The sequence below is a fragment of the Lygodium microphyllum genome, chromosome 13 (genome assembly GCF_053477565.2).
Source record: "Lygodium microphyllum isolate KBCC chromosome 13, Lygodium_microphyllum_v1.1.10, whole genome shotgun sequence".
Classification (NCBI taxonomy): domain Eukaryota; kingdom Viridiplantae; phylum Streptophyta; class Polypodiopsida; order Schizaeales; family Lygodiaceae; genus Lygodium; species Lygodium microphyllum.
In genome coordinates, this window is record NC_141147.1 from 83,875,459 (window position 1) to 83,898,404 (window position 22,946).

The following is a 22,946-nucleotide window of genomic DNA, read 5'->3' on the forward strand; positions in this document are numbered from 1 at the left end:
CTTTAGCAGCTACTTCTTCCATTTGTTTTAGCTCTTCTGAACTTAGATTCATCCTTTCCAAAGGTTAGAAAACTTTCCCAAAGTCACACATACATTCTACAGAACACTTACAGAAGATCTACAAAACAGAACAGAAGAGGAACAGAGCCAAGACAGAGCAGAGACAGAGGTTCTACAGAAGGTTTACAGAGGGTTACAAAAGGTCATCAAAGAACAGCAAATCCTTATAATTCATACTAAAACCATTCCAAACTATCAAAAACTATTCAATAAGCTTTCAAAAAACCTCAACCTTCATCAATCATCAATCCATGCTTCATACAAAAGAAAATCAGAACAAAATAGAAGCTAAACAGAAGGTATCATAGCCAATCAGAATCTCAACGGAACCTATCAAAACATCATAGAGCTTCATATTTCCACTAAGAATCATCATGAGCTTCCAAAACATAATAAATATCATCCAAAACACTCTCAAACACTTCCAAAAATAACCAAACATCACTCAAAATCCATCAAAAATCAACCATTCAAGCCTCAAAAACAACAAAATCAATCAAAAATTCAGTCTTTTTCCACTCTCAACACCTTACCCTAAATAAAGTGATATTCATGTTGCTCAAGGACTCCAAAACCTCCCCTAATCCCTTCCCTCTTCTTTTTTGGATGTGGCCTCCACTTAATAACCTCCTACTATGGCATGATTCTCACTAAGACAATGAGCCCTTTAGTGGTGGGCAACTTGGATAACCTTTACAGGCACCCTAGTTTCTACTTCAGTGGTGCACCAGTGAGATAAGGGCCTACTCCAACTAAAACCCACTTTTACTTTAGCAAACCCTTGGGAACACCCCTAGCAAAGGGATTATTAGCCACTCTTAGGCATGGCTTACCACTTTTCCATATTCTTTTGGTACTAGTTCGGCATTTTGTTGCTAGTCCTTGCTATACCAACTTCTAGATTTGACACTCATTAATATATCTCTAATAGTGGGCTTTTGATGCACCAAGCATTTTCTTAGCTATATAGTCTACCTCATCTCTCTCCCTATGTTCTTGTTCATGCTACTAGGTACTCTATGTGTGTTTGTTCATGCTTCATCAATGTTGAGGTTTGCTCTAGAAAGCTTCATCTCATCTCTCCTATCTCTCTTTAGCTCAGACTTCTTGCTCTTGCCATATCTTCACTCCAAAAGGAGTCACTCTAGCTTCCATTCTAGTGACAGAAAATTCTAGTCATAGCCACATGCCTTTCTTTGACCTAAGTGTATCCTTAGTAGTACACTATCAAGGTTAAAGGAGGCTATATTGGTGTAGTAGCAACAAGAGCTACTACAGATTTTTTTTAAATTGAAATTATTATTGGTCCCATCCTTGGAGCAACATGTAGTTACATGTTTGTCCTTAATCACATGAATTTGATCAATGTTGATATCAAACCATTGTTGACATAATAAATTTTCGAGCACCTATATAGCACCCATAAGATCGACCATCAAGTCAAGCATCGGAAGCTAACTCAAAATCTTTTCTTGTATGGTTTAACCTCACCATGTTAAATCCATAATCCCTTCACAATAGTCATCAAAGGAAATCTATGAGAGAGAGAGAGAGAGAGAGAGAGAGAGAGAGAGAGAGAGAGAGAGAGAGAGAGAGAGAGAGAGAGAGAGAGAGAGAGAGAGAGAGAGAGAGAAGTATTAACTTCCTTAAAGATGCATTAAGGTGTTTGGTGGCCTTATTTCCTCGTGTGTCCTTACGCTACCCGTTATAGGGGGGCCTACACATGCATGGATTGTAATCTTATTTTGCAATATAGCTTCATTAACTATGATGCTATCATACCTTTCTTATTTTCCTCCATCATTTTTTTTATTTCCTTCCATACCTACTCTTTCACTATGGTTGGCATTTCCTTAACTTCATCTTCAAGCTTCTTATTAGCTGTAGCCACCTTTGTCGTGCCAACTTCTCTAACTTTGCTAAGAACATAAGCACTTTGTCAAGTGAGTCTTTCAAACTAGATTTTGTACTTCCAAGTTGCAAACTCAAGCTTGAATCTCATGTTAGCTTGGGTGGTACTACCCTAAGACCGCTTAAAAAGACTCTAGCTACATCTCACTAAAAGGACATGAGCTCAAGTCTAACCCTCACCCCTAGGTGATGCCCTTGCACCATAGGGAAAGATGATGAGAAAGACTAGAAAGAACTCTTGTGTGCCAACAAACCCTTACAAAAAAGAGGAAGGGATAATGTGCGATGCAAAACTATGTTGGAATGAAACACATCTACATGAGAGAAAAGCTATGGATCACTAGCATGAATCAAGAGAGAGCTGAGCAAAATATGTTGTAGAAAGAGTGTCAAACTACTCGCTACAATAAGAAGAGAGCTAGGTGATCGTGATGTGATTGTAAAGAGGAGGAGAAAATCAGTAAGTGGTAAGAACAATCCCAAGATGCCTTAACCCATACCCTATACTCAAGTTTTGAGCCACTAAACGTTCCATAACCATGAAGGCAATAAAATAACTATTGCAAATCTTATCTACCTTTTTTGAATTTTTGTGTAGGTGGTTTGACACACCTATATACCATACATGCACATGTGCTCATATACATATTTTAGGAGAGTTTTAATGTCGTAAGAACAATCCTAAGAAGCCTTAAGTCATATACAGCCTTCCTAATTCCAAACTCTAGTGGATTAAGCTTGTAAGAAACACTTGCACTAATTGTTCAATCACCACAAAGGCAAACAATAGTTAGTGCATTTTCTTTATGGGTGAAGACTAATCTAGGGCTAGGAGATGCCTCCATACAACCCGAGGACCTACACCAAAGATCACAATCCTTCTTGTTCTTTCTTTTTCTTTTCCACAATGGTAAAGGGCTTACTTGTGTTTCATTATATGCAATATTATGCGGGATGATACAACTTCTAAAATATTCAATGTACATATTGTTAAGAGAAATCAAACCTTTAGTGTATGGTGTATGTCTTTCCCTTCCACCTTGATCCCTATTTGCACCTTCTACATTTTTATCATTAAGATCATGAGCAAACACAAGGGGTATTATCTCAATGCTAGTTGTGAAATAAAAGCCAAATGAGAATTTGCAATTTTTGATGGTTTATGGTTACACTTTCCTGTTAGATATAGAATTACTCTAAACGTATAGCACATCCAAATTTCAATCTAGTGAGTATTTCATGCATAGTCTATCTTGTTATGAAAATGTTGGCATCGCTTATTATTTATGACCAAATAATTTATTATGATAACATATTTTCAAATAGCATAGTTGCAAATGCAAAAATTGCATAATGTAGATGCAACAAATGTGTAACATAGTAGCAGTAGCACAACCTATGCAACAATAAGATATAACCCATCTTTCCCTTATTAGAAGTTTCATTTGATTTCCTCATATGTACTTGATGCTACTTTTCTTTATTAGATGTCCAAATTGATATTACTCAAAGGTCATCCCATTATGTTTATTGTAAATTTTAAAAATTCTCACAATTGGGCTCTTCTCACTTTAACTTTAGAACCATGGACTTTGATTAGATAATGTCATTTGCCAACTCCAACTATCTAACTAAAAGTCGTAGTCTTCTCTCCAATTACCATGCAATGAAGACGGTCTTGCTTTTTGGGCCTCCTTGTGTAAGGTATAGAAGGAGGGCTCTACCAACCTCGCTGGTTTGCCATGAAGGGCATTGTCTGCCTTTGGCCTACCACCCTCCTAAATTATGGAGGACGTATTTCCGAGGGCCTTGAAGAACACACCTACCACCTATGTGGGAACATAAGATGGTGCTTCTCAAATCCACCATAGAGGATTGAGGGGAAGTTTTGGATGTTACATGTATGATTTTCCCATCTCCTAATCCAATTTGGTCCTTCATAGATATTTATATAGCCCCTCCCTCCCTTTGCACAAGCACAAGCATGCACATGTGCATGCCTCTCCCCTTCAAGATTGTTTCACACTCATCAAGGTTAAGAAGCCATGTGTTCTATCATACACATCAGGTCACGTTCTTCCATAACCACCTGGTAGCCATTTTGTGCTTCTTGTGGCTCCTGACATGCTATTACCATCATCACCACAATCTCTACTATGGTGAACTGAAAATTCAAAACACAACTATGGTAAACTGAAACAAGCTCTAAAATTTCATGTCAATATGGTAAAGTAGCACCTGAAATATAACAACTTCATTTTAGTGGAACTAGTAATATAACATAAATGTTTGGCTACTGTTGTAAACTAGCTAATGTGGATTCATGCACAAGATTCTGGATTGTGAAGCTCTGTCACTCACATTAATGTCTGCTGTAAGACTCTGAACCTTTTTTAAACATACTCAAGTGGTCATTGGCTGCTTCATTCTGTAAATATGCTGAGTTTTGCAACCATATTTTTTTCATGGTATGCTATTAATGAGGAAAGAGTTTTAAATGATGTGAGCCTGGATTCATATCATTTTTTTATGTGATCAAAGTGGGTGCACCAGTAGCTCTCATACTGCTGGCCCCCTCACCCTACAACATCTGAGAGGAACTTGTGTCCTGAAGGTGCAATGGACAATATCTCTCCCCCAACCCCCCAAATATGAACCGTTCAGTTCATCCACCTTGTCCTTGTCATGTAAGTCCTTACGTCTTCTTAGAAAAGATGTCCACTGCTTTTCCCCAACAAAGTACAGCATATGGTTGGTAAATGTCTGATATGGATGCCCGTAACCATTCTAATCATAATTTAAGAAGCTGCAGGTCAATGAATCAATATACCATAAAAATATATTAAATTGGCCAACATAACTTCATGATGAACTTCTTCCAATCCATCTTCATCATGGACCTCAGGAATACCACAGCATTCCTTATGCCTCAGATAAATCAACAAACGTAGATCCTGATAAAATGTAATCAGAGAGCAGAATCATTTCAGATGACAATAAAGTCTCCTAAGATCAATTTCTTAGGAGAATCTTTGATACCTGCCATTTCCACAATAAGAAATCGACCTTTAACCCAAATACAAGATTCGGCAGTTATATTTTGCTCCTGCTTGTCCTCTTTTTCCTGAGATAAGGGGCACTCTTTATCCAAAACTCAAGAAGCATTGCGCAGTTATATTTTACTTCTGCTTGTCCTTTATTTTCTGAGATATGGGGCACTTGGTCTTGCTCTCATTAAGCACATATTACAGTGAATGCACTGAATATCAGGCATACTAAATATTAGAATGATTCTGGAAAGGATGGGATGCAACAAGAACTATTATTGAAACCATTTTTGATACAAATTGTAATTGCATACATCATTTGCTCGTTTCCTTTTGCAAGTCCTCTGAAGGCTTTCTCTATTAGTTGTAGCAAGAGCCACTTTGTTCAGAGCATCAGATAAGCCCACTTCATCCGCTGCTATTTGAAAGTTAAACAGGGTAGGATGTTCAACTCTAAATATACTGTCAACTGTCTGCAAGCAAGTTTCAATGGCAAACTTGTTGCTTGCACTTGTACCAATCAGCGGCGCATGAGACGACTACGTTCTCTTTTGCGAAAGCGTTCCAGCATAATTTCATCTGTTGCAGCTTGCCTTCGATTACCTGAAATTCCTTCAGAAGGGTTCTTCTCTTGTACGTGACTATTATCTTGGACCTCTCTATCCTTGTACGTTTGTGTGTCTGTAATTCAGAAATGCTCAGAATTTGCTCATTTTCAGTTGCAGTAAGATAGTTGAAAATTTTTCAGGATTTGCTTGCACAACTAGAAATCCAAACAGACCTGTTTAACATGCTTTCACGTAAAGTTTAGCAGACAGCTGAAATATGACTGCATTCATATTGAGAAAAGTGTGTTGAAACACATTGAACTTGCCTTTTCTAAACTTTTCAGCATATTCCCGTCCACGCTGAAAATAGTCAGCACTATAGCTTGCAGGTATGCTTGACTGCACTCTGCAGAAGGTAACAATCAACCCAAAAAGAATTTACTAAGATAAGTATCCTTTTTGATGTTGAGATAGGATATGTTTACCTTCCTCTGCCTACAAATGGCCTCTTATCTTGCAGTTGCTTTTTGGCAGCCTCAGTCTCTTCAATATTTCTAAGCTTGAATCTGAACCATACAAACAAGCTCCAAGTAAATGCCCTGGAACAAGGAGTTGGCTCTTTCCTATTTACAGACTGTTAATGGTATGCTTACTCTATTGGAAGTTGAACTTCTGCAATACCGGTGGTCCACTGGGTTGAGCTTTCCTCAGAGTTCCTTTTACGGACCTGATAATGGACCATCAAACAATAAAATCTTCTGCAAGGAAGGATGTCAAATTGTAGACGTAAAAGAGGACTCAAAACATTAGCAAATTATGTGTAGATGCAATTAATAAGGATTTGAAACACTGCCGGCTTTGAAGCGAGTTCATGCAAACCAGCCAGTACATACTTCATGCAAAACTAAGTATTGAGCCTGAATAATATAACAACGTCATACATTCCTCTGAACTAGTTATGAGCAGTCAAGTAAATTGAAGTCCACCTCCAGCATAACATGGATGTTGTGCAAGGCCATCCATAACATGTTAAATGCCATTGCAAACATGTCCATACATGGTGCTAATGCCCTTTATACATAACAAGCCCAATGATCCGAGAGCCCTTCTGTGAAATCTGCAATGGCCATTTATACAGTAACTGTGAAAGTCAAAGTTCTAGAATCGATGACTGACTAGTGTGTTGTTTTTCCGACTTACAAACCATGAGGAGGATTTATGAGGAAGAGACCAAGGTTTTATGCTGGCAGACTGGAAGAAAGTGTAAAATATCATACAAGGGTTTTATGCTGGCAGACTGAAAGAAATTGTAAAATATCAGCATTTTGCACCCACATATTTACGACATGATCACCAGCTTAAGTGATACTGCAATGCAAAACTGATCTTTTTTTATTTCACACATTCACTTTGCATTAATGCCAGTATATATCACAGACCGTCACCTTACTTTGAGATGCTCGGGTATGACATACAGATCATCCTCTATTGGCTTACTTTCTTCATCTTTGATGCCCAAGTCCCTGCCCTGTCGCTTAGCAAGCTCCTGTTCCACGTACTTCAGCCTGTCCTGTTACTCTCTGTTAGTCTCTCTCTCTCTCTCTCTCTCTCTCTCTCTCTCTCTCTCTGTGGCAAAAAGGTAATTGTATTAATTACCAAAACATAATCTCAAAAGTACAGCATAACCAAGGATACAAAGATACAACATGACCAAAAGTACAAAGGAACTAGATGGGCCGCAAAGGAGCCGAATAAACTTTTGTGCACCAAGGAAGTAAAATTTAAATCCTATTGAGGGAGAATATCCACCAGCTCAATCATGTCCAACTGCTAATGAAGAAGGGCTCTCAAGCGGGCTATGTAACCCTGCACTCCCAAGGAAGAATAAAAAACGGATGCATTGCTCATAGTCCATATGTGCCAACAAAAGCGTGAAAAGTGAAAGAGCACTTTCATATCAGGCTGCATAAGATCCGCGAACTTGGGATGTCTGAGACATGCACCCCAAAGGATAGCCCAAATGTCTACAAACAATACCTTTAGGCACAACCTCACCTTGCATGCCCAAGGGTTGAAGATCGCTTTCACTCCAACTAATAAGGGCTCATTTAGAGGCATCAATGCGAACCTTTGAAGCAAGGGCAAGCAAGTCCCATGTATCCATTGCTTTTCATTTATTATCATGGTCAGCTTTGAGAAACATGAAGATGTCATTCGCCAAAGCTGGACCAACCAACTATTCATTTGAAGAAAGAGAGGCTGACCACCTCGCCATTAGCCACCAAGCTAGACAACACCGTCAAAAAGGGATGGTTAGCCAAAACAAAGAACAAAGGACTCAATGAACAACCTTGCCTAACAGATCTCAAGATATTGTGAAGAATGTTCCTTCCTTTGATGAATCTATACCGCGTAGGGTGTATAAGGTCAAGAAGGTACTTATGCAATCTATTGACCAAGACTTTGGTAAAAATCTTGTGCTCAAAGCCCATCAACGAAATTAGTTGTACCAATGCTTCAAAGGTGAGGGGAATGACACTTTTGGAATCAGTTTAATAACATCCTCCTTCCAAGAGCACAGCATATTTCCTATCATCCAAACCTATTGACATAAAGCTATCAACGATGCAGCCAATTGAGTTGCATAGGTCTCAAATAACTCATGAGAGATACCATCCCACCTACAGCTCTTATCTTTAGGCAAACGCAAGAAAACTTCCAGCACTTCATCTTGTGCTATGTCTACATCCAACATATCAACAACATCTGGTAAGACTTGATCTTTAATCAAGTCACAATCTAATGAGCAAGCTGCCACGACTATGTTGGAAATAGAGGATTGCAATCCAAGCAAGTCCGTAAAGTAGTTCTTGCACATATGCACAATTGCCTGAGGATCTATGAGCATTTCACCTACTGAATTGCTCAAGCGGACCACATTTTCCATTGAAAAGGAAGCATGCAAACCCCAAAAATTTTATGTGACTGACAATTATTATCCTACAATCCTTTGGATAATCTTGCAAGTCTACCTTGCTAATCAGATCTTTTTTGAAAAGTATCAATGAGCTGTAACAATCTCGAAGAGAGTAAAAGAGAAAGAATCTTGCGGCGAATCCATCAATAGAGAATGCACCAAGGCTAGAAGTTGCTTGGCGACCTGCAAACTTCATCTACGAAGGCTAGCATTGTGTATTCCATATTGCATAGAGACCATTTGCACATTACATATTAACATATCATAAGAGGCTACCTTGTGAGATGGATGATTCTATTAGCAGTCATGTTTGTCATGCCTTGTCATCTCCTGCCTGTGAGCCTCAGTCTGAGTCAGACGAGGACATTAGGAGCTCTGACATGTCTGTCATGTGTTATGATGGAGGAGGCTAGTCACAGTCTAGACTGGCTGTCAGTTAGCATCTCTATGCATTCCCTTTATTTGTCGGGGTCCAGTGTGCATTTTTAGGGCAGTTTCTGCATTTCCCAGGCTGCCCACACCTGCCAGGCATTGTCCCCTTGTTTCGGGATTTTTTGGCCCCAGATATGCCACGTCAGCATTTTGCGACTGCATTTAATGCAGTCGGACTGCATTAAATGCAGTCGGCCCATTTTTAGGGCCCCTGGGGCAGGTCGGCCAGTTTTAGGCTCTTTTGGCAATATATAGCCAGCCTCCCACACTTGGCTGATTATCTCTCTTCAGCAGGTGCACACTCCGACGTCCTTCTCCTCCATCTTTGGTTCTGCCATTGTCATCAGCCTGATCTGATTCCCTTACTGACGCTTCGGGCTGCGTGCAGGGACTGATCAGTCCATTTCAGTGTATTCAGCATTCATTTCAGTCAGTGCAGATTTCTCTTCCTTCATTCTCTGCTTTCTCTCTCCTCTCCTCTGTGTTCGTATTTCCTCTTCCATTGCGCACTCTCACATGGTATCATCGCCAAACTGAGAGTACACGAAGCTGAGTTTTACGCGGGAGAACACCCACAACTCTGCGTTTGCTGGTCAAGCCGTCTCCAACAGCTGAGGCATCATCCTCTGCACCATCTCCTTGATCAGGGCGGCCTGTTTTGGTGTCCACAAATTTGCGTTTGCTGCTGGCGCCTTCTCCAGTGGCTGCCACGTCATCACCACCCTCTTCCTGCCTGCGTTTTCAGCATGGGCGGCCCTCCTCCAGCTGGGCGACATCCTTCCAGCCTGCGCCTTGCTGTTCTGGCTGTTGTTCCATCGTCCGGCGGCTCTTTTCCTGCTGGCGACTTCTTCCCGGGCTGCGTTTTCAGACAGGCGGCTGTTTTTCTGTGGTGATTGCATCGTCAGCATTTGCGTTTGACGTCATCCTTGCGTTCTGTGCAAGGCGGCCAGCTCAGGAGCTTCTGGTGTTTGTGTTTCGGCACCGGCAACCTTCCCTTGTTGTGTTTTGGTGTTTGCAGATTGGAAGATGTCTTCTCATCAGTTTACAGGTTTTGATGACTCAGATGATGAGCTTTTGTCTCGACATTCATCTGAACGGAGGCATGATTTCTATCGCGAGGATCGTCATATGGAGTCTCTTCCTCGTTCCAGTCCCCCTTCTATTCATGTATCTCGGCGATCCCCTTCCAGTGGGCCGAAGATGCAGCCTTTGGTACCCCCTGTACAGGTACCCGTACTTCCTCAGCTGCCCAAAGAGGACCGGTTGGATGGCTCCAACTTTTCTCTATGGTCCTGCAAGGTGGAGTGTATCTTGGACTCCTTCGATCTTTGGGAGCTTGTTTCTGTTCCTATTCCCTGGCCTAAGGTGGATCCCGCAGATGGGACATCTATGGATCGTGCAGCCTTATGGGATCGGCTTAATTCTAGAGCCAGATCTTTCCTCTTTCTGAGTTTGCAGGATTCTGTCCTTGTTCATGTTCACAGGTTGAAGACTGCAGCAGATGTGTGGAGAAAGCTCGCGTCTCTCTATCAACAGAAGACGTTTGCCCACCGGATATCTCTCGAAAAGAAGTTGCGGATGCTCGCTATTGATGATAGTCCTTCCATGAAGGACCACATCAACAGATTACAGGATATGAGGGATGAGCTTGCATCCCTCGATCGGACGATATCTTCTGAAGACATGGCTATGATTCTTTTGACTCAGCTGCCATCGCCTCGGTTTGATGTCTTCTACACGAGCCTTCTTACATGGAGGACCCGTGAGAAGCTTCTATGGGAGGAGCTATCCCCGCTTGTCTTGGAGCATGACGAGCGACTCAGAGAGGTCAGTGCTAGTGGATCCGACTCCACTAGAGCCTTTGTTGCAAGTTCGGGAGGACAGAAGAAGAAGAAGAAGTCAAAGGCTAAGAAGAAGGACAGTTCTTCAAGCTCTGACACAGATTCAGAGCGACCGAAGTGCCCACACTGTGGGAAAGGGACACATCCCGAGAAGAAATGTTGGAAGAAGTACCCTCACCTTCGTCCGGGAGCGAAGGGTGGATCTACATCGGAGCCTTCTTCTACCTCTACACCCGTTGTTACCCATGAGTCAATGTTCCTTCATATCCATGCTTTGGAGGAGGATCCTTCTTCCGTGGCTGCAGTGTCTTCTGCGCAGCCTTGGTTAGTGGACAGTGGTGCTTCAAGTCATATGACTCCCCGAGGTGATTTGTTACAGGATCTCCGTCCATCAGAGGGTTCAGTCACTGTTGGTGACATTTTATCGGTGCCTATTAGTGGTGTTGGCACATTGCCTTTGTTTACAGACCGACCTTCGAGCTCTTTTTCACAGGCCCTACATGTTCCGGATTTGGGCCTTCCCCTCCTCTCAGTTTATGGCCTTACGAGGCTTGGCACACGAATGATCTTCACCGAGCATGCTGTTGTTATTGAGGATTCTCTTACAAGAGCTGTCTTATCTACAGGTTGGCACGAGAGCGGGCTTTACAGGCTCCATTCCCCTTCTTTGATGCAGGGTCCTCCGAGGCAGTCTATTGCTACACCCGTTCCCGCTTGTGCACCTTCTATTCCACAGGTTCCTTCCCATCCCCCACCTTCTCCTCCGGTGGTTCCCTCGTACCCCCCATCCCTTTCAGAGGGGGACGATCTCGGTGATGCGGCTGTGGATTCCCTGGCCCCTAGTGTTTTAGAGGGGGCTTTCCAGGATCGTGAGGAGCTCCTTCAGCGGCAGTCTACATCGACGGACTTCATCGACATTGGCATTCCTCTTGCCACCCCAGGATCTATTTCCTCTTTGGCCTTCAGCCACATCCAAGATTTGAGAGGGGGTGTTAGCAGTCATGTTTGTCATGCCTTGTCATCTCCTGCCTGTGAGCCTCAGTTTGAGTCAGACGAGGACATTAGGAGCTCTGACATGTCTGTCATGTGTTATGATGGAGGAGGCTAGTCACAGTCTAGACTGGCTGTCAATTAGCATTTCTATGCATTCCCTTTATTTGTCGGGGTCCAGTGTGCATTTTTAGGGCAGTTTCTGCATTTCCCAGGCTGCCCACACCTGCCAGGCATTGTCCCCTTGTTTCGGGATTTTTTGGCCCCAGATATGCCACGTCAGCATTTTGCGATTGCATTTAATGCAGTCGGCCCATTTTTAGGGCCCTGGGGCAGGTCGGCCAGTTTTAGGCTCTTTTGGCTATATATAGCCAGCCTCCCACACTTGGCTGATTATCTCTCTTCAGCAGGTGCACACTCCGACGTCCTTCTCCTCCGTCTTTGGTTTTGCTATCGTCATCAGCCTGATCTGATTCCCTTACTGACGTTTCGAGCTGCGTGCAGGGACTGATCAGTCCATTTCAGTGTATTCAGCATTCATTTCAGTCAGTGCAGATTTCTCTTCCTTCATTCTCTGCTTTCTCTCTCCTCTCCTCTGTGTTCGTATTTCCTCTTCCGTTGCGCACTCTCACAGATTCAATGAAATTTGATTTAATAACTATTGCATATAGCCACCAAATTTAAAATGCAAGGGCAGCTTGCATAAAAAACATCTAGAGCTATCAGGACTTGCATGCAAGCCACCGTGCTGCCACTACCTCTAATCAGCTTGATCCAGACAGTTTCTTCATCCTTATCTATTTTTGCAATTGCTACTTACATCCAAAGGCTATCTATGTTGCAATTTACGATCTATTCAAAGTAGGTGTCACGAGGACGTGAAATTTTATTGCTTTGCTTAGCATCTGATTAAAAGTTAATCAAATGTGCTAATGTGAGTTGCATATGTGAGATGTAAGTCAATTATTTTACATTATGAAACCTAGGACCCCGAGATATTAGTTGGTGTTTAAGATAAAAGTTACAATAAGTTATGCTTGACAAATACTAGGTGGTACCTACGTATCAAATTTTCACCTAGACCAATTTATTGGCCACTAACATCAATGATAACATTAGAAACTAAGCATTAATTAATTCATTAATGCTAGTCTAAGGGTCAATAACTGCTCAAGGATACTTGGAAGACAAACTGGCCTAGCCAATTTAATTTTTGACTAGTGTTTTTGAGTACTAGAATAATTATTAAAATAATTTTCAAAATTAATATTCTAAAAATTAATTCAATAAGCTGATAATGCTCAAAAATGGGATTAGAAGGCTACCACTTGGCAAAACTTGCCCATGCAAGTGGAAAAAACGTTTTTTAGGGGCTTATGAAAGTCTACTCTAACTATTGTGAGAGAGAAGGAGATTGTTAGAGAGCAAGGAGAGGCTATTGGTGTGATTTGCAGCCACCAGGCATCAATCCTACAACTATTGATAGCAGTTTGGAGCCCTGCAGAAGCAGGTGACAGCAGCCCAAGGTTCTTTTGGTACAAATGACAACATATAGAAGGGGACAGCAGTCTTTCTAGTTGTCCTAAGCTGTAAGTAACAACTTCCATGGCTATTTGAGCAGGGCAACAATAGCTTTTCAACATTTCTCTCTCTACAGCATTCTCTCTCATGTCCCGACCATCTCTCAAGCCATCTCAGTAGTTTCTAACAATTTGAGCAATCAAAGGAAGAAATTTCAATCAATCTCTACTGTAAACCCTAATTTACAGCAAAAATTAGGATTTTGATAGTTGCATTGGAATGTGTGCTCAAAATTGAGGGTCTAGGACTTAAATTCTAACAACTAAAATTGAGAAATTTCAAGGAAATTCAAAAGGCTAGCCAACCAATATCAAATTTAAGGCTGGATTTGTCCTTCAAGGAGCAAAGTGAAGACCAATCCCCAAGCAAACCAAGGGGCAAATTGGTTCAGAGGTTTGCTAGTCAGTTTGGACAACAAGAGACACTTGGATTAGTGGAGGGGATTAGAGGATCTCAGTTGTACTCCTTCCATTTGCAATATAAGATAAAGAAATACCACAAGGAGGGCCAATTTTGGGGCAACCGGGTGTCCAATGACCAAGATTAAAGTGATAAAGTGCACATTTTCATTTTACGTGAATTTTATCCTTGTAATTAGTACTTAGTCAAGTTATTTACCACTCTATCCGAGAAAAATGCTATTTTCAAAGTTCCATCACCGAGATACCATTAATTCTCTCAAATTGATGGGCCTAAGAAACCTGATTGAAGGTCAAAAGCATTGCTCTAGTGCTAAATTTGTATTTAGCTAAGCATTAAAGCAAGAATATCGTCAAATAGTGAGATGGGATCAAGCAAGAATGATGCCTCTCAATCTGAAAATTCACACAAAGTGTTAGGAAAAATGCAATGCCCAAGGCATAAAGCAAAGGCAACAAGCTGAGAATGAGAAAATTGGACAAGAGGTGGGTCCTTCTAGGTCTCTTGAAGCTGATGACCAATAAGAGGAAAAGGAATTTGATGGCCAGTATAAATATCACTGAGAATAACAACTGAAATGTTCATGCAATTGGCAAATGATCCTTAGTTCATTTGCTTTTTGAACCCCTTAGAGGAAGGTAGCAAAGGCAAGAAGTGAAAACCATCTTCAAGAGCTTTAAGACAGCAGAATGCACCGAAGGAAGAGCCAATACAATAGCATGATGCTCCAAGTGTGGGTAGAGAGTATAAGAAAATAATGCTAGTGGGAAAATTGATACATATGCAAGGCCAACTTGGAAATGCCAATCCGATGCTTTTTAGACACTAGGGCATGCATGCAATTATGGGGCAACCAAGTTACTTTGGTGGTGGCACTAGTTTCCATGCAATGATGGATTAAGGACCGTATATGGGGGTGCATGACACAACTCCTTATCATATGCAACAACCAATGCATGGTGTGCAAGGTCAAATGTATCTGAGTATGACTAGTAATATGCATAACCCCATGTATAATAATGTTAGCATGATGCAGGGACACAAAGTGGTAAGTTTAGCAATGCATATATGCAGCCCATTGTGTTTGGGACTCATGGTATTAATGTTGGTCATGCAAATGACCCATATAGTGCTAGTTATGAGGAAAAATGCAACTAGTAATGCATGCAATGTATGGGAAAATGTATCTTGGTATGGCTGGTAGTATGCAAATTCCTATACACAGTCACATTGCAGTGGTCCAAAGTATGCAAACACAAATGTTTCATTATGCATCTAGTATTCCTTTCATGTTAGGTATACATGAGGGGCTAGTCAACTGGATGCAATGTTGCATATTAGTTAAGTTGGAATTGCAGCAATGTGAAAGTATAAAGCATTGCAATGCTTAAGGGGAAGAACGACCTACAACCTAGTGAAGGTTTTGAGGCAAGTAAAGTTAGAGGTAAAGTTTCCATATACTTCTTGGTAAAGCTTTAACATTGTTTCAACAATAGATGCAAGGTGGATGGAAGAGAATGACTTAGCAAACCATCCTCAATTGTTCCAACTTTACCCAAATGCCTTTCAATTAGAGCTAACTTTAGTTCGATCTCAATCAAGTTCAACAGAGCAAGAGTCCGAAGTATTGCTTGATGCTCAAAGGGGAGGTAGCACTTCCACTCCACCAGTTCTAACCAACTCTCGTATGTAGAGGATCTCCAATGAATTCAGCATGCATCCAAGGTACTGTGCTCACAATATCTCTACTATGGGATCACTACTCAATGTACTAGTCATTATGAGATGTATGCATATGAGTATGGTTGTTACCATGGCTCTGAGACTATACTTTTGCATTAGTTTGAAATTGGTTCATAATCAATTGGGCATGAGCTTTTGCCTCAGTTTTGAGATCAATTTCAGCTAAGTTTTTTATCAGTTTGAGAATCGTTTATGGTTACTTTTGGGATCAGTTTTGTATCGATTGCAGTTCAATTTTTGCGATCAGTTTGAGGTCACATTTGCAGCAGTCTGTGATCAATTCTCAAATCAGCAAGTGATCAATTTATGATCAGATTATGCTCGGTTTTCAATATTCTATAGATGGTTCCATGGACAGCAACATGTTAGTAAATGCCATTGATAGTTTCAACCATGATTTATGCTAAGAATATGCTTTACTATGGTTTTGAAGTCGGAACAATTCAGAAACATGAGTTATGAATGTATCCAATGGGTTTCTAGTAACAGTTCTCGACTAATTTTCAGTTTTATGCTATGTATATGCCGGCTAGAAATTTTCAGCAGGTTTAAAGCATATGGCACGGTTGGACAACAATGGCCAATGTTGTGACTGTTATGCCTTATGTAAATTCCAATACAATATGCTTTTCCTTTGGCACAATGCAATGCAATCAAGAACAATTGCAAAGATTTCACAGGGATAGTCTATTACGAGGACGTGAAATTTTATTGCTTTGCTTAGCATTTGATTAAAAGTTAATCAAACATCCTAATGTGACTTGCACATGTGAGGTGCAAGTCAATTATTTCACAGTATCGGACCTAAGACCTTGAGATATCAGTTGGTACCAAAAGAAAAAGTTATAATAAGTTATGCCTATCGAGTACTAGGTCATACCCAATGTTAGATTTTAGCCTGGCCACTAATGTTAATGGTGACATTACAAACTAGGCATTAATTAATTCATAAATGCTAGTCTAAGGATCAATAACTGCTCAGGGATATTTGGAAGACAATTTGACCTAGCCAATTTAATTTTTGGCTGGTGAAATTGATTTTTTGAGCACTAGAATAACTATTAAAATAATTTTCACAATTAATATTCTGAAAATTAATTTAATAAGCTAGATAATGTTGAAAAATAGGATTAAAAGGCTACCACTTGGCAAAACTTCCCCATGCAAGTGGAAAAAACGTTTTTAGGGACTAGTGAAAGTCTATTCCAACCATTGTGAGAAAAAAGGAGGCTATTAGAGAGCAAAGAGAGATTGCTGATGTGATTTGAAACTACCAAAGGTCAATCCTACAACAAGTGGCAGCAATTTGGAGCCCTCCAAGGGTAGGTAACACCAATCCAAGGTCTTTCTGGTGCAGATAATAGCATATAGGAGGGAACAACAGTCTTTTTTGGTGGTCCTAAGCTATAGGTGACAACTTCCATAGTTGTTTGAGCAAAGTAACAATAGCATTTTAGCGTTTTTCACAATGAAACACTCAAATTTCTCTCTATATACATTATTTCTCATCCCCCAGCCATCTCTCAAGTTATCTTAGCCTTTTCCAATAATTTGAGCAATCAAAGAAAGAGATTTCGATCACTCTCTACTATAAACCCTAATTTACAACAAAAATTAGGGTTTTGGTAACTACCTCAGGATACATGCTTAGAATTGAGAGCCTACGAGTTGAATTCCAACAACTGAAATTGAGGAATGTGTAACCAACCTTCCTCCTCGGATAGGGTGGTAAATCCCTGATTACAACTTAATTACAGCAGCAAACAATAAATGCAAATCTGAAAATACAAATTTAGCTACTGATCTTGGACAATGCACAACCGATTGGCCCCAAAATTGGCACCCCTTTCAATATTTCTTTAGCTTTATTGAAGAAAAAGTTGACTTACAATGGGATTCTCCCAATCCCTCTCGGTATTTCAACTCCCCTTGCTGTCCAAAGTGACCAGCAAGTCTTCAATCTATTTTACCCCTTGATTCGAACACTCAATTGGCCTTCACCCAGTTCATAAACAATGGAAATGCCCCAAATTCAATGCTGGCTAGTCCTCCACCTGAGTTCAACTAAAATCCACCTTCTGCCTTGTTGAATACAAGTCTTGGAGCTTCCAATTTCTGGCACGCTTCCCAAGACTACTGCTAAATCCTAATTTATTTTGTAAATTAAGATTTACAACAGAGAAATTTGCAATTTCTCAACCTCCAAGGGTCCAAATACTGAGATCTTCGAAGCAAGGCTGTGAAATGGCTAGGAGATGGGAGGGAAAGCTGTAGAGAGAGAAAATTCAGAGTCTTGTGGCGAAGAATGACTGAAAATCAGTCAAATGCAGTTGCTGCTCTACCACAACAGCATGTAGATGCAAAAAACTGAAAAATCAATCATTTAGTGCTACTGCCTTGCCTCAATAGCCTGTAGATACTGTCTCCTGCTGTTGATTGGTCTTATTTTGCCCTTGGCTGTCTCAAAAGGTCCTCCAACGGCTGCAAATCAGACCAACAGCCTCTCCTCTCTCTATCTTTTTGCAGGCTGAATTTATAAAAATGCTTTTCTCTAGCCTCTAAAGACGTTTTTCAATCTCACATGGGCATTTTTGACGAGTGACAACCTTCCTAAATGGTTTTTTCAGTATTTTTTATAATTAAATATTAATTTTTAATCTTTAAATACTGAAAATTAATCTAATAATTATTTCGATGTCCTGAAAAATAATTTGGCTGGCCAATGATTAAATTCGCTAGGCAATTTTCATTCCAAGTGTCTGCGCCATCTTTGATCATCACATTGGCGTTAGGTACCATTAAACATCACTTCTTTAGTGTCACCAACTTACACTTATGGCCAAATGGATAGCCTAAGCCAACAACTAACACAAGATACCACCAAGTACCTGTGCGATATAACTTATAGCAACTTTTGCCTTTGACATCCTGTGATTTCTTCGGGTCCCAGGCTCGTAAATTTACTTTAACCCTTGTTGCACCTCACATGTGCGACATTTACTTAATCATGTGATTAGAAATTAATTCACATGTTAAGTGAGGTTTCAAAAATACATGTCCTCATGACAGAATGTCTAAAAGATTCAAGAGAGTAGCCAACCGATATCAGATTTGAGGCTGAATTTGTCTTTCAAGGAGCAGGATGAAGGCTAATTCCCAAGCAAACCAAGGTGCAAATTGGTTTTGGAAGTTTGCTAGTCAGTTTTGACAACAAGAGACAGTTTGATTTAGCGAAGGAAATCAAAGGATCTCAATTGCACTCCTTCCATTTGCAATATCAGATAAAGAAATACTGCAAGGAACACCAATTTTGGGGCCAATCGGATATCTAATGACCAAGATTAAAGTGGTAAAGTGTACATTTTTAGTTTACATAAATTTTATGATTGATATAATTAGTGCTTAATTAGGTTATTTACCACCCTATCCAAGGAGAAAGGCTGGTTTTAGTAGAACACACTCTCTACTTTATCTTTGCACCAGTCCATTCTAAGACACGGAGATTCAAGGTTTTGTACTCACTCTTGCATAGTGTGTTTATTGCATTTAGCATTCATTTTTACTCTTCACCTTTGAATTCTACTATTTATCACTTTGTGTTTGGTCGTACACTTGTATCTATCTTCTATACTCAAGAATTTCATTAGGTACAACCCACAACTAAAAGTCTTGGATAATTTCCAATGGCACATTTGGATACTTTAAGCGTCTTATTTAAGCATCCCTTGTTATTCTTATGTGTGCTATAGCGGTATAGGTTTCTAGTCGATCATTGCTATCATGTTGAACATGGTGATGGTTCCTAAGGGCTTGTTATTCCCCATCATTATATACTTTATTGTATTCACCATTCATGATCTGAGAGAGGGTATTAGTAGTGTTCAGTTCAAGGGTATTAGGTTCTTTATTAGGCTTGACATTGGGCATCTTAGTACGCAGCACTTGGGCAGTCCACTTAGGGCTAGCTTTTTTGTCTCGAGCCTCACCTAGTGTATATATACTCCACTCCATTATAGATACATGGGATCACATCCACTTCGAGAGAGGAAGTATGGAGGTATTGCTGCAACACACATGCCATTCACCTATGTGGTTTGTACAATACATCTCTTGTATTGTAAGTATGGAATCCATTGCCCATTCGTTCATTGGCTGAGATCTCATATTCTCTCATTCGCTATTCATTCTTCCCAATGTTCAACAATTGTGATTCTTTTGCTTCCATTGCTTATTTGCACATTGGCTATGTAGAGCAAAGTAACTATCACAAGCATGTAGATCCTAGAGATTTGGGTACTCAGAATCATGCACGTGTAGTGCCAATGTGGGCGCTATCTCATTTGTCTTGGGTCTCACCTTAGAGCCTATATATGCCCCAATCCTCTATTCTTATTACATGGAATCACATCCACTTGGAGAAAGGCAGTCTAGAGGTACTTGGTCGACAAATGTACCATTCCCATGTATGGTTTGCACATACAATTTATGGTTCAAGCAGTCTCAAACTTTAATAAATTAGCCAAAAAAATGGAATTTTTGCATGGCAGTTGGACAAGTGAAACTTGCCATTCTTTCTCTTCATCTCCCTCATTTGGGCATGCAAGCTTCGAAAAAGCCATGTTTGGCTAAGAGGAATAGTCATTTCTAGGCAGCATAGAGTAGGAGGTAGCATCATGTTCGCTGTGTGCAGCCATTTTTCCACCCAGAACAGCATCGAGCTATCATCTTCTCCATCAAGTTAATTTGGAGCAGGAAGGATCAATTTTATGGCGGTGAAACATGACAGATCAGCATCGAGGTGATCTGAGACAGTATCATGTGCCATTGTTCACATCAGAACATTGCTGCATTTCTTTCTCGCTCTCTTTTGCCAGCAAGATCTTGCTGATCATTTAGAGCTGCGTCACATTGAATTGTTCTTGCGTATGGATGTCCAAAAATGTTGTCTTTTAATGGGGCTAAGTACAAGGCAGCTTGTTTTGCTGCATGTGAAGCAGTGTGGTTAGGGAGGCTCAATATAGGCACGCCCATCCTCTCTGCCAATGTGCTGTTGCACCATCAACGCTCAAACTGGGCTATATGCTGCTTCTTCCCTCCCTCCAACAAGGACCAAGGACCTATGTATGTATCAGAAATTGGCACACGGTCACAAATCCCAAACAGCTGGCATAAAAATCCCTCAAAGTTTGCACAACACAGCAGTAAATATTGTGCGGAATAGGTAGATCAAACATACAAAAGATCCACTGTCTATCTTGGCGGTCCCAAATGCTACATGGACTCAGACATGGCTGCAACACCTGTATTGCTCCTCGCGCACAGGTTTCCCTACACATAAACACCTATTCCCAGCCTTCTGCTGAGTGTATGTTGAAACTTCCTAGATTACAATCTCACTCCTCATCGTCATTTCAGCTTGTGTGAACTTTCAAAATATCCTAATTACCATAATTGAATGTGCAAAATTTATTAGGAGGGAACCAAAGAGAGCTTGCATATTAGGATCAAAAATATCCTAATTACCATGATCGAATGTGCAAAATCTATTAGGAGGGAACCAAAGAGAGCTTGCATATTAGGATCAAAAATATCCTAATTACCATGATCGAATGTGCAAAATCTATTAGGAGGGAACCAAAGAGAGCTTACATATTAGGATCCTCCACTGTAACTGCAGTTTCTTGAGCAAAAGTATCTTGTAGCACAAGTTCTTCTTTTTTCCCTTCCCCATCAACCTTGTCTTGTGTTTTTATTAGAACTCCTTGTGGTGGAGTCAATTGAGCTGCAGCCATCCCTGGTCGGCGTTCTCTTTGTTTCTGCTGAAATTTGATGTCCTCCAAAGTAAGTCTGTTAAAAGTGAAAGCACAATAAAGGTAAAACATGTGGGCAAACAGAAGAACCATGAAAAGGTAGCTACTACACAACACCAATTTGAAAACAAAAGGCTTCAACATAAAGCCTTAACGCAATAACAAGAGTATAGTCAATACAGATCATCGACCATTATGGTATGCCTCTTCCAATTATTCATAATTATACTACTGGTAAACATTTGATTAAAATATGCCTCTCATACTACTGGTAAACATCTTGCTTGAGCAGAAAACCAAATGCATAGAATCAAGGGGTTAAAAAAAACAATCTGGTGGCTTTAATTGGATCCATCTTGGGCAACTGATGGCTTATTTTCCTTGTGCTATAGTTTGGGCCAAGATGCTGATTCCTGAAATATGCACCCGAGTATGCCATAGATTTTCCTATTTTCATTTTTACGACAGACAAAACAAAGACTGAGCTTCTGCCTCACTACAGAGCTCTGAGGTAGAGGTAGCAAGACTGTAGCATGTGCTGTAAGCGAGTTGCAGGAATCTGTCTAGACAAAGACCTAGACTGCAACATAAGTTGAATCATCCCGAGTTTTACCATGGCACGCATTGTTAGGGCAAATCACCTTCTTTCTTCATCTTCATCGGAGGAGGTAGTCTCGTTGCCAGCACTGTGACTTCGCTTACGGAAACGTTTCTGTTTTTCCAACACCATTGTCTTCGTCCCTCTTATGCCATCACAGAGAACCTCTTAAGGCGAAGGCTTCGCAGCGGGCCTGTCCGCATCTTCAAAGCTTTCCCAATGGCGATCACTGTTCCAAGCCCTTTGGCATAGGCGATAGTTGTGCGTTTTCTGCCAGCCCGTAACACCGTGATGCCTCTCACCTCTCACTTCCACCAAGCCTCACAAGAACCTAAGCTTTTTCTACATATGCTCCTCTCACATAAAGAGAGAGAGAGGGAGTTCAAAACAATAACACATGATGTGATCCTTCGGAATTATGGAGTTGAAGGCAATCCAATTGGGGTCGTAGCCCAATTGAATACGGGTGCGTGAGCTGGACCATTGAGTTGCACTTCCCTCGTGGCATCAATCTATTCGCGTTGCCATGTGGTTTTATGTCCAGGAGTTGGAAAACTCATGGGAAGTTTGTTAGTGATCGTATCTTACCCATGTGTCCATGGGATTGCTCTACCTATGTCTATGTTGAATTTACATCATCAATAGTCAACCTTCATGAAGTCTAGAAGTGGGTTTCATGCCTCAGTGCGAATGTAAGTGTCAAGCACTTGTTCTCGAACATATAAATGATTGTATTATGGACCTTGGTCAAGTGGAGAGAGAGAGAGAGAGAGAGAGAGAGAGAGAGAGAGAGTGTGTGTGTGTGTGTGTGTGTGTGAAACCATACTAGGCAGTCACCCCATCAATTGCACCATAAATTTCGTGTGTGAATTGTTGGCCTCAAGGTCAAAAAGCATATTGTGCATGTTGGAAATCAAGGGGAAAGCAAGGCAAAGATTGGCAGAAGACATGTTGATACTTGTGTGTGCATGAGAGGACTAGTCTATGA

The 22,946-nt window shown here is 40.7% G+C and overlaps 1 protein-coding gene across 2 annotated transcripts; it reads right to left on the minus strand.

The window, feature by feature from the left end:
- Window positions 1-4,955: 4,955 nt before the first annotated feature.
- Window positions 4,956-22,362, minus strand: LOC148026853 (integrator complex subunit-like protein). Of its 2 annotated transcripts, none has more exons than XM_087691389.1 (7): window positions 22,002-22,362; window positions 21,200-21,397; window positions 7,017-7,131; window positions 6,220-6,293; window positions 6,052-6,132; window positions 5,893-5,965; window positions 4,956-5,699 (listed from the first exon to the last, which is right to left on the minus strand). In XM_087691389.1, exons 1-7 carry the CDS (start codon window positions 22,088-22,090, stop codon window positions 5,505-5,507), a joined length of 825 nt encoding a protein of 274 aa, XP_087547515.1. In that variant the 5' UTR covers window positions 22,091-22,362; the 3' UTR covers window positions 4,956-5,504. The 2 variants fall into 2 exon arrangements, with proteins under 2 accessions (XP_087547515.1, XP_087547516.1); XM_087691390.1 differs by having other exon boundaries at window positions 5,893-5,972; window positions 22,002-22,357.
- Window positions 22,363-22,946: the final 584 nt, after the last annotated feature.

Excerpts from the sequence above, each read along its gene's own strand:
- LOC148026853 (XM_087691389.1), bottom strand. The coding sequence starts at position 22,090 with ATGGTGTTGGAAAAACAGAAACGTTTCCGTAAGCGAAGTCACAGTGCT. Across the intron at positions 7,132-21,199 it reads ACAGTGGAGGATCCTAATAT|GCTGAAGTACGTGGAACAGG; the intron begins GTAAGCTCTCTT and ends GTAACAGGACAG. Across the intron at positions 6,294-7,016 it reads TCATACCCGAGCATCTCAAA|GTCCGTAAAAGGAACTCTGA; the intron begins GTAAGGTGACGG and ends GTCCATTATCAG.